General features: G+C 40.9%; 1 protein-coding gene across 3 annotated transcripts in view; it reads left to right on the top strand.

Annotated features, from left to right (window-relative positions):
* Window positions 1-252: 252 nt before the first annotated feature.
* Window positions 253-12251, top strand: part of LOC143020897 (ATPase family gene 2 protein homolog B-like) — a 32915-nt gene continuing 20916 nt past the window's right edge. For 2 of the 3 annotated variants that reach the window (XR_012965953.1, XM_076177783.1), the window contains exons 1-5: window positions 253-1115; window positions 4833-4978; window positions 6695-6820; window positions 9422-9538; window positions 11451-11636. Coding sequence is in view for 2 of the 3 variants with exons in the window: in XM_076177783.1 (XP_076033898.1) it covers window positions 356-1115; window positions 4833-4978; window positions 6695-6820; window positions 9422-9538; window positions 11451-11636 (1335 nt within the window). In the remaining variant the exon portion in view is untranslated. The remainder of the gene's footprint in view (window positions 1116-4832; window positions 4979-6694; window positions 6821-9421; window positions 9539-11450; window positions 11637-12251) is intronic. The other variant, XM_076177784.1, reaches the window with a different exon arrangement.

Genomic DNA, 12251 nt, shown 5'->3' with positions numbered 1-12251 from the left:
ATCAGGGACGTGCCAGTTAGCAGTGGGTCCTGCGACTGTGCGTGTGAGCTCCCCTTTGTCTGATCTTTCTTACAAAACCTGTTTGATATGGGTGACCCTGCAGATATTTTCTCTCTATTGTCATAGCTTTTGTAGTTATTAAGATTTTCAAGCCTATCAACCCCGTCAAGGTGTCAACTCTCTATTCATAGATAAACACTAACCGGCCGGACGGTACCGGTCGCAATCGGTCATTCCCGGACACTAACGGCCGAAAACTAGTAAGACCATCTGACAGGAATGTAAACAAATACAAAGATGTGTAGGGTATGTTGGTCAGATTTTCAAACGTGACGAAGTGAAATCTTTAGTTTGAATGGTCAGTACTGAAAAAATGACAGAAAGCGGTGAAATTGAAGGAACCGTGAATGTCAAAAGGTATGCGAGTAGTGGAATTATAGACTTGCAACTATGTTATATACCAATCCAGACTCTGACTATCATACGAGGCGAAGTTGGTGGCTACGTTTCAATAAAGCTAAACTGTGGAACCGAAATCATCTGCAGGGTTTTACCTGTGGCTAATTTATTTATTAAGGTTGGACATCAAATAATTTGTTTTGACTGTGTAGTCAGATATTCTAGATCTAATGAATGTACAAGAGAATTCATATCTAGTGATTTAGCTTTGAACATAACAGAAATTTCTTGTCTAGACACAATACATGTGAAAAGGATTTCTGTTAGTGTCACATTTGGTGGTGTTGATGATGTACTAGAGTACAAGAAAAATGTCTCAAACTTCTGTAATGACTTGAAAGGACTCCTTAGGTTGTATGGGATTAGTGATAATTGTGTAATTAGATGCAGAAAAAATCCACTGGCTCGTATGCTTGGGGTCGTTGAACTACATGCTGTATGTGATGAGATAACAAGGGCCTCAGTTGGAACAATCACTGAAGAAACAGAAGTTGTTGTTGAAAGGGTTTGTAGTGAAGATAAATTGAAAATGATGGTCAGAAGTAGTGTACCGCTTGGAGGTTTAGAAAAAATATTGTGTTATTTGAAGCAGCTGATTATGGATCCTTGGAAGAATGCAGAGATATTCCAAAGGAAAGGAATATGTTACCCAACAGGTACTATTGATTTTAAAGTTTGTGGTAAGCAATATAGCATTAGAAAATAAAGTATTAATTTTGTAAATTATAATACATGAATGTAATATATGTCTTACTTGGCAGAAATTGATAATAGGAAAGGTTGCTAGGTATTTTTTTGGAAGTGCACACCTGCACGATAGAGCAGAAAATTAAAGTGAAATTTAATATGCGATTTTCTTGGTGGAAATTAATAACAAAAAAGTTGCCAAAACGTATTTTCTAACAAACAAAGTCGCCCGCGGTTGAATGATACGCCATGTTTGTTTTGATAGGTGCCGAGGTCGAAGAAATGAAAAGATGATAAATTAATCTATTCTAACCTATCCTACCTAACCTAACAACCTAACCTAACCTACTTAACTAACCTATGTAACCTAACCAATATTTAGTAGTTCGGTACCTCAAATTCTAAAGATATCCAGGTTGTCGTCATGGATGCTGATGGCCTGATTATTATTATACCTCAGGCAATTAACAGACGACGGCAGAACCTCATGTTTTCTCATAGAGTCCAAGGAAGCTCTATTGTCTTTGTAACAGTGCTTATTAACGTCACCTGGAGTTAGAGAACATCCAGTCCACAATGTGAAAGCATCATCTGATAGTGACTGGACTGACATGGCATTTGTACCATATCCTAGCGGTTTCGTTTGTTAGTAAATTTGCTTGTAGCAAGGTTTTTTGTTTTTTATTTCTGCTAAGAAAATCACACATTACATTCAATTATTATAATTTACAAAATTAATATTTAATTTTATAATACTATATCACATAGGTGTGCACAACTAATATAATAACAAAGTTAATGTAAATTATAATACACCACTATAATATACATTTTTTGGTAAATTTTTAGCAGTGTACAGCTATGCAATATACATACATACATCATACATATACCAAAGGCTTTTTTCCCCTTTACACAGGGGTTAGCCAAAAAGAAAAAGGCATAGAAATCACTCCCACCCAATCCATCCCCTACACACTCCACTCCCCTCCACCCTCCTCCCTCCCTCCCATCTTGGCACCTCCTGGATAATGGGTCATCCCTGCATCCTGTCCACTGCCCTGGGTCAGAAGCAGTGTCGCAAGACACAGCACATCTACAGCAAGGCCTCTTCATTAATTCGGCAACCCCCCCCTCTCCGTCCCCTCATGAAGAAAAGGAGATGGGGAGTAATCCCTTCGGCCTGCATCAAATTATTTCTCATACATACTTCCTCACCCCCCATCCCCCACCCACTCCCCCTCATGCATCACAACATCATCCATACACAACCCTTCTCCATTCACCTCTATCTTCTGTCCTCTCCTGTTCTTCCTCAACAGACATTCCTCTCTTTCATAATATGTGATTTTCTTGGCAGAAATCATAACAAAAAGTTGCTAAAACCAATTTATTAATGAGCGAAGTCATGGCGGTTGAATTATACGCCATGTTTGTTTTGATAGATGCTGAGGTCAAAGAAATGAAAGGATAAATTTGTTTATTCTAACCTAACTTAACCCATATTTAATTCGGTACCTCAAATTCTAAAGATCATCTAGGTTGTTGTCATCAAGGATGCTGACAGCCTGATTATTATCGTACCTGGGGCAATTAACAGACCACGGCAGACACCGTGTTCTCTTAAAAAATCCAGGGAAACCCTATTGTCTTTGTAACAGTGCTTATTAATGTCACCTGGAGTTGGAGAACACCTGGTCCACAACACGAAAGTCATCGTCTAATTGACAGTGACTGGACTGGACAGACAACAACATGGCACCTGGACTGTATCCTAGCGGCTTTGTTTGTTAGTAGATTTTGTTGTAGCAAGGTTTTGTTATTAATTTCTGCCAAGAATATTGCATATTACATTCATGTATTATAATTTACAAAATTAACATTTAATTTTCTAATACTGTATCGCATAGGTGCACACACCTAAGGTAATAACCATTTTTCTTTGTGGAAATCAATAAAAAAAATTGCTAAAAGCAAATACACTACTGAACGAAGCTGTGACCATAGGATCTGGAATACACCCTCAGTACTTCCATCAGTATCTCACATGGTACATATTTTTAAAACAGTGCTACAGAAATGAGGTTCATGTGTTTCTTAAAGCTATGCAACTCATGTATACCCCACAGTCCAATTGGATACAATACCAAAATTGGCTGTGAAAGCTTGCTTCTCTTCTACAACCTTCTTTGTTTCCTCATCCCACCACTCACTACCCTTCCTTCTATTTCTTCCCGTCCTTCTTGTTCCACACACCATCTTTGCACACTTTGTGACTCCCTCCTTGAACCATCCCCATTCCTCCACTCCTAGTTCTACTCTATCCTTCACTCCCTCCCACTCCTCTCTCAGCTTCTTTTTGTACTCCCTCTCCTTTTCCTTCTCATTTAAGCAGTTCACTCTAAGCAACCTCCCAACCTTTTGTCCTTTTCCTTTTTCTCCATCTATCCTCCACTCTCAATGTACCTTCCACCAAAAAATGATCTGATATTCCCCAACTCTCACCCCCTTAGAACATGTACATCCTTAACTCTTCCTATTATACTCCTATCTACCACTACATAGTTCATTAATGCTCTATCTACCACCCTTCCACCCACCATCCTCTCCCATGTGTACTTATGGTTGACTTTCTTCTGAAACACTGTATTTGCTATCATCAACTCTCTAGACACATCTCCACCTTCAACTCTCCACTACGATTCTTTCCTGGAACTCCACATTTCCCAACCACTCCGTCAATTGGTTAATTTCCTACCCTAGCATTAAGGTCTCCCAATACTACTACATTGACATTCCTCCCTAATCCCTCTATGCACTCATTTAGTTCTATCCAAAAAGCTTCTCTTCTACACTCTTCTCACTACCAGGCCCATATGCACTTACAAAAACCCACATCTCCTTTCCCAGTTTCACCTTCATCCAGATTAACCTTGAAGAAACCTCCTTCCACTCCACTACATGTTTACCTATCTCTTCACTTACTAGTATAGCCACCCCTTCTCTCCCTCACCCTCTCTTCACTCCTGAGAACCTCCCACTTACACTCCCAAACTTACACTCACCCCTCCCTTTCAATTCAATTTCACTCAAAGCCAACCCATCCATCTTTCTTCTCACAAACATACTACCTATCTCTTCCCTTTTACTCTCATCTGTTCCACATCCACACACATGAAAAGACCCAAACCTTAGGGTGCTGGTTGGAAAACTCATAGACCCTCTTATGCCTTTACTTTTTTTTAGGAATGTCTCCTTTGGGGCTACAGGGAGAAGGATGCCTGGTCCCAATCCCCGTCCCGTTTTTCTTGCCTCTTACAATCCAAGTGGGAATACTTGGTGGCAGCATTCTATCCCCCACCACAGGGTAGGCGAAACAAGGAAATGACTATTCAGAGAAATGGTACATAACAGCAACAAGGGGTTGGGGGACAGCATAACGGAGGGACAGTAGCAGTATAATAAAAGTTTCATCATTTCTCTGTGAGCAGAGTCCTCCTCTATCATGGACAAAATGATGTGTGGCTCTGGTCCATAGGGGTGCCCCATGTAGACCCTAAAGTATCAACTGCATTGTACTTTGCCATAACAACATGTAGCCAATACCCCAGACTTTGTGAAAAGAAATGACAAACCTTGTATTTTCCATGGTGACAGTGTCCTCTAACTTCTTTATAACAATTTAGGTGTTCTCCTAGTTGGCCCTCCTGGATGTGGAAAAACTTCCATAGTTCGACAATTGTGTGCTGAAGAAGAGATATGTTTGGTTGCTGCATCAGGGGTTGACATTGTGGGTCCCCATCATGGTGAAACAGAATCCAATTTTCGGAAGGTATGTTTTTTATAGCCCGTACAAAAAATCTCGGGTAATACCCAAGCTATTAGTATAAAGTTAAATGCCAGACCCAGTCAAGATTTCCCTAAGGATTTTAAAAGAAACTAAAAGTTAGATTTGTAATCTATTAACCGTATTATTGTAATTATTGTTACATTAGTTTTATATCAGTTGTATGTAAAATGATGGAAACTATTCTTAGGGATAAGATTGTAGATTTCCTTGAAGCTATTTATCTATCTGTATATATTTATACACGAGAGTTCTTTCCCCCTTATAAGGGAGGTAGCCATGTCAGAGGCATGTACCTATTTCCACACATTTCACTCCCTTACACCACTCCCTCCACTCCTCCCATTTTAGCTCCTCATGGATGATGGGTCATCCCTGCACTGCAATGCAGCAAGACGCAATACATACACAGCAAGGCCGCTTCACTTAATCGGTGACTCCCTCTCCATCCTCTCATGCAGAAAAAGAGATGAAAGGGAGAAATCCCTTCAGCCTGTTGTGCTAATATCCACTTATAATTTAGTGGTAGATTGAGAGAAGCAAGTAAATGCCTTGAGGGATAAGAAGTGTCATGAAACATAGACATCTGGGAATATATGCAAAGAGATTATATGAAGGGATGATTGTGCCAATGACGCTGTATAGGGTGGAGACTTGGAATTTAAGAGAGGAAGAGGGATGAAGTTTAAATTTGAGAAGTGTGGTAAAGGTTACAAAATTGGATAGAGTGAGAAACGAGAAGGTGAGGAAGAGAGTGGGGATGGAAAAGGCGATGGCAGATAAGGCTGATGAAAGAGTATTGGGATGATTTGGACAGATGGAAAGGTTGAGTGAAGAAAGGTTAGTAAAAAAAAGGTGTGGCAGGCAGAGGTGGATGGAATGAACTTGAGGGGACAACCGAAGATGAGATGGATGGGATGAAAGGGACTTTGAGTAAGAGGGAAATGTCTGTTGAGCAAAGAAGGGAGAAGGCAGATGATAGGGATGAGTGGAAAATAGCTGCATATAGATGACATTTTGATGCAACGAAGGGAAAGGGTGAGGGATGGTGGGGAGTAGGTAAGGGTTGTGTGTGGATGATATTTTGATGTAGCCCAGAGGGATTTCTCCCCATCTTCCCTATTTTCCACATGAAGGGATGGAGAAAGGGAGTCACCAATTAAATGAAGCAGTCTTGCTGTGGATGTACTGTGTCTTGCTGCATTGCTTCTGACCCTGGGCAGTGGCCAGGAGACAGGGATGACCTTTCATCCATGAAGAGCTAAGATGAGAGGGAGGAAAGTGTGGTGGATGGGAGAGGAATAGGTGGGAGAGGGTGCATGCCTTTTGACTTTGCTACCTCTCATATAAGGGGTAAAAACCCTTGGCATATAGATAGATAATAAGACTGAATACTGTCTTCCAGTTTGGGGTCCTATGGGGTCCTGGAGCTTTGTCACATTCATTGATCCCAAAAGATTGAGCACTTCCCTCAGTTCTACATTTATATCTTTCAAACCTGAATTCTTGCTCCCCTTACTTATAAAAAAAAGAAAGAAAAAAAAAATCACCCTAGTTGAGGCCTCTTCAAAGACCTCACCATTCACTATTAGCTTGGTGATTTCTTCCATGTCTCAATTTACTGTTGATTAACCTGTGTGTGTACATTTCTATATCAGATGATGTGTAAATTTTAACGTGAATTATTATGGTTACACACAGATTGGTAATCAAGCTCAAAGCCTTAGCAGAGAAGGACCATGTATCTTGTTTTTGGATGAACTGGATTCACTCTGTTCAAAGAAGACTGCTGATTCGCAGGTGCATGAGCTTCAGCTAACAGCACAGGTAAGTTTTCATGTTGATTTGAGGACCATGTAATCTATTCATTCTCTCACTCTTTTTCTCACTCTCCCTCTTGTCTCATCTCCATCCATAACATTATCTAACCTTCTTTTAAAACAACCAACTGTTTCAGCCAGCAACGGGCAATACGTGTATGTGACGTATTCATGAATGTTCCATACATACAGCCCTGGTAATGAGAAAATAGAAGAGGAGAGGAGATTTTTAGGATTGATTTAGATGACCATACAGAAACCACCCTACTTATGAACATTGATAGATACAAACAGAAAGAGCCGCAAATTCAAATTGTGATTTAGGATGAAAACAATGTACTGACTTTGTATCATAATTATGTTGGCATATACTGTACAGTACAAACAGAAAGGGTTGCAAATTCAAATTGTACTTTATGAAGAAACCCAAGATTAAAATATTATTATTACAATTTATTCAGGTTGTATTTTAGTGCTGGATGACAGAAGTGCCTGTATAGTTCCGCTTTACAAGAGAAAAAGGGACAAGTGTGAGTGTAATAGTTTCAGAAGGATCAGTTTGTCGAGTGTAGTTGGGAAGGCTTATGGGAGAGTTTTGATTTAGAGGATTAGGAGAGAAAGAGAGGGAGTAATTGGTAAGGAACATTGTGGTAGGGGTTGTGTGGATCAGATTTTTGTGGTAAGGCATATATGTGAAAAAGCTTTACAAGTTTTTTGTGCCTTTTGGATTTGGAAAAGGCTTATGACAGGGTATACATGAAGGCATTTTGGGAGGTATTGCAAATATATGGGATAGGAAAAAAGCTGTTAAGAGCAATCCAGAGATTTTACAATAGTAAAACCTGTGCAGTGGGGGGATGGAGAGGGGGGGGTCGCCGATTTAATGAAGCGGCCTTGCTGTGGATGTGCTGTGTCTTGCGACACTGCTTCTGACCCAGGGCAGTGGACAAGGTGCAGGGATGACCCGTCATCCAGGAGGTGCTCAGATATGAGGGAGGGTGGAGGGGTGTGGAGTGTATTCAGGGATGGAATGGGTGGAAATGATTTTATGCCTTTCCCTTTTTGGCTACCTCCCTTGTAAGGGGGAAAAAGCCTTGGTATGTAAAACCTGTGCTAGAATGGGAAATGGAGAGAGTGAGTGGTTTGAAGTAAATGTGGGACTTTGCAAAGGATGTGTTATGTCGCCTTGGCTGTTCAATTTATAAGGGATGGGGTGGTGCAAGAGGTAAAAGCAAGGGTAATGGGTTGGGGAGTGGAGATGGTTAAAGGAAATGGAGAAAAGTGGATGATAAACCAGTTGTTGTTTGCTGATGACACAGTGCTTGTAGCAGGATCTGAGTAGAGGTTAAGGAAGTTAGTGACAGAGTTTGGGAAGGTGTGCTAAAGAAAGAAGTTGAAGATAAATGTGGGTAAAAGTAAGGAAAAATAAGGAAAGATGAAGTGAAAGCAGTTGTTAAGATGATGAGAGCAGGTAAGGCACCTGGGTTGGATGGATGTCATGCATAATGTCTGAAAAAAGGAGGTACAGTGATGGTGGATTGGCTGGTGAGGTTATTTAATGTTTGTTTAAGAGAGGATAGAGTGCTGGAAGACTGGAGGAGTGCCTGTATAGTTCCACTTTACAAGGGAAAAGGGGACAAGTGTGAGTGTAGTAGTTTCAGAGGGATTAGCTTGTTTAGTGTAGTTGGGAGGGTCTTGATTGAGAGGATTAGGAGAGGAAAAGTGTGGGTTTAGGGCAGGTAGGGGTTGTGTAGATCAGATTTTTGTGGTAAAACAGATATGTGAGAAAGCTATAGGAAAAGGTAAGGATGTTTTTTTGGCTTTTACTAATCTGGAAAAGGCTTATGACAGGGTAGACAGGAAGGCACTGTGGGAGGTATTGCAGATATATGGGATAGGAGGAATGCTGTTAAGAGCAGTCAAGAGTTTTTATGAGAGTAGTAGAGCTTGTGTTAGGATTAGAAGTGAAGAGAGTGAGTAGTTCTAGGTAAAGGTGGGACTTTGTCAAGGATGTGTTATGTCACCCTGGCTGTTCAAGTTATACATGGCTGGGGTGGTACAAGAGGTAAATGTAAGGATAGTGGGTCAGGGATTGGAGATGGTTAAAGAAAATAGTTTCTCTTGCAATGCCACACCACCTCCTGACCTTGGATGCACTCCAGTCCACATCTTGGGAGCTTTCAGAGTTCCCTATCCTGTTCTTCAGGGTCTTGAAGCATCTCATTTCTATGGCCTCCATATGACTTCTCAGTTTCTGAATGCATAAGTTGGCACAACAATAGCTTCATACACTCCTTTCCTTTTATTTCTTTACTCTGTTTTTGGAGTACTTCATATGTTCTCCTTCACTCAATAGCCAGTCTCTTTTTCCATGTTTCTACTTTCAAGTATATGAACTCCCATGCAGCAGTATCTCATCTATGTACCCTCCACAATATGTGAAGTATAAAAGTGACTGGTTTCTGATTTTTGTAGAAGCCATGTAGCTAACTGATTTGCTGTTTGTGAATATTCATAGATGGAAATATGATCATTGTTGTGGGGAATATTCAAGCTTTATTACTTTATATCTTTGACTAATTTGTTGTGATTTTTATAACAATGACAGGTTCTTCTGGTACTTGATGAATGCAGCAACTGCCCAAACCTATTTGTAATTGGTGCAACAAACCGGCCTTATGACTTGGATACAGGTGTACGAAGATCTGGTCGCTTTGAAATAGAAGTAAGTTTTAAGGATTGAAGGAATGTGTGATTATGTTAGCTGTGACAAATTAAATCAATCAAACAAGACATTTTTATAATGATGTGTCATTTCACATTTTGTTGTATTGTCTCTGACCTGAGTAGTGTGGTGGGGGGGAAAGGGATGACCTTTCTTAACACGGAGTTAAGATAGAAGGGACTATGAATAGGTTTTTTAGATGGGTGTAGAGTGGGCAAATGGTTTCATTTGGCTAACCCCTTATAAGGGGGAAAGGACCTTGAGGTATATGTATGTAATTTCACAATGCTTATCTTTCACTCACAGGATATACTATATATATATACATATACACTGCTATCTTCCATTACTAGGGTATTGACTACATATTATCATGCAGTAGTAATTGCATAGTAGTACGAGTATGTAGCTAATCCATTAGGGACTGTTTTGGGGTGCCCCCTACATATTAGAACCATACATCATTTGTCTATGTTAGAGTAAAACCTTCTATTCCCTCCCATCCACCTAGTTCCACATACCATCTTTTGCATACCTCGTTACTTCCTCCTTGAAACATACCCATTCCTGTCCCACTCCCACCTCAATCCTTCACCACCCCCCACACTTCTCTCAGCCTCTCCTGGTACTTCTACTTCTTTTACCTTCTCATTTAAAAAGTTCACTCAAAGCACCTCTTTATCTTCTGCCCTTTTCCTCTTTCTCCATCTATCCTCCACTCTCAATTTACCTTCCACCAAAAAAATTATCTGATATTCCCCCCACTGTCTCCCCTAAGAACATGAACAGTCACTCTTCCTATCTTCCTTTTGGGTACCACTACATAGTTCATTAATGCCTTATCAACCACCCTTCATCCCTTTCCCATGTGTACTATACTTGACTTTCTTCTTAAGCTATCATCAATTCTCTCTAAACAAACCTCCACCATTATCTCTTCTCTATGATTTTCACCTGGCACTTTAAGCATCCCTACCGCTCCATCTATTGGTTCATCCTGTACTCTAGCATTGAGATCTTCCAGTACTACTACACTGACATTTCTCCAAAGACTCTCTAAGCACTCATTTAAATCTGTCCAAGAAGCCTCCCTTTCCTCTACACACTCTTCTCACTACAAGGCCCATATGCATTTACAAATATCCAAATTTCCCATCCCAGTTTCACCTTTATCCACATTAACCTTGAAAATACTTCCTTCTACTCTGCCACACAGTTTCCTATCTCTTCTTGTATTAGCAGAGCTATCCTTTACCTCCCTTGTCCCCTCCTCGCTTCTGACACCTTCCCCACGACACTCCCAAACTCAAAATCTGTGATCCTAATTCCTTTTTCACCCAAGACCCGAGTCCACCCGCGGGAGGGGGTAAGGATCAGAAGAAATCCCTTTCAGGCTTCGCCATTGTAATTATTTGAAGCATGAAAGTGATCTTTCCTAATTTTGGGAATCAGGTAGATTTCAAGTTCCAAGACTTTTGTAGTCTCAGTGGTCAAGGGGTTAAAGACACCATCCAGTTGTCTCACTGGTGGCCAAGCAGCAGGTTTGAATCCTGTGCGCAACTGTTATAAGAATTATCTGATTGATGTCGCTGTCCACAAGTGAATTTCTCACATACTGTAGTTACAATGGCGAATCATGAAAGGGATTTGTTCCGATCCTTACCCCCTCCCACGGGTGGACTTGGGTCTTGGGTGAAAAAGGAATTAGGATCGCAGAGAGTGATCTTTCCTTATTTTGGGAATCAGGTAGATTTCAAGTTGCGAGACTTTTGAAGTGTCAGTGGTCTAAGGGTTAAAGACACCACCTAGTTGTCTCACTGGCAGCTGAGCAGCAGGTTCGAGTCCTGCATGTGACTGTCATAAAAATTATATATATATACTGTATATATAATGGATTTTTTTTTTTCTTCAGATATTGCTAAATGTTCCTACTGCAACAGAGCGTGCAAGCATTCTTAGTGTTCATTGTCAAGATCTGCTGAGAAAGGATCACCCTGGCTTAGCAAAGATTGCTGAAAGTACTCCAGGATTTGTAGGTGCTGACCTGGAAGCTCTTGTTCAGAACTGTAAAGATTCATTTCAGAAGCAGTATGGAAAGGTAAGTTATTTTTTTGTGTATTTACCTAACATAAGAGAGGAAGAGAGAAGGAGTTTGAATGTGTTTGAGATGAGGTGTCTGAGAAGTATGATGGGGGTTACTAGGCTGGATAGAGTGAGAAATGAGGAGGTGAGGAGGAGAACAGGGGTGGTAAGGGAGTTGGGAGATAGGGTGGATGAAAGAATATTGGGATGGTTTGGACACATGGAAAGAATGAGTGAAGAAAGACTAGTAAAAGAGGTATGGAAGGCAGATGTAGAGGGAGTGAACATGAGGGGACGTCCTAGGATGAGATGGCTGGATGGGGTGAAAGGGGCTTTGGGGAAGAGGGGAATGTCTGTTGAGGAAGGAAGGGAGAAGACAGGGGTGAATGGAGAATGGTTGTACATGGATAATGATGTGATGCATGAGGTGGAATGGGGGGGGATGGGGGGTGAGGTAGCATGTGTGAGAAAAATTTGATGCAGCCTGAAGGGATTTCTTCCTGTCTTCTCCTTTTCTGCATGAGGGGACGGAGAGGGTTGGTCAGTCGCCGATTTAATGAAGCGGCCTTGCTGTGGATGTGCTGTGTCTTGTGACACTGCTTCTGACGCAGGGCAGTGGACAAGTTGCAGG

Source organism: Oratosquilla oratoria, chromosome 41 (assembly GCF_046742065.1).
Source record: "Oratosquilla oratoria isolate Oo_2021 chromosome 41, ASM4674206v1, whole genome shotgun sequence".
NCBI classification, from domain to species: domain Eukaryota; kingdom Metazoa; phylum Arthropoda; class Malacostraca; order Stomatopoda; family Squillidae; genus Oratosquilla; species Oratosquilla oratoria.
The sequence above is the reverse complement of the archived record's forward strand: the minus strand, read 5'-3'. Positions and strand labels throughout refer to the sequence as shown.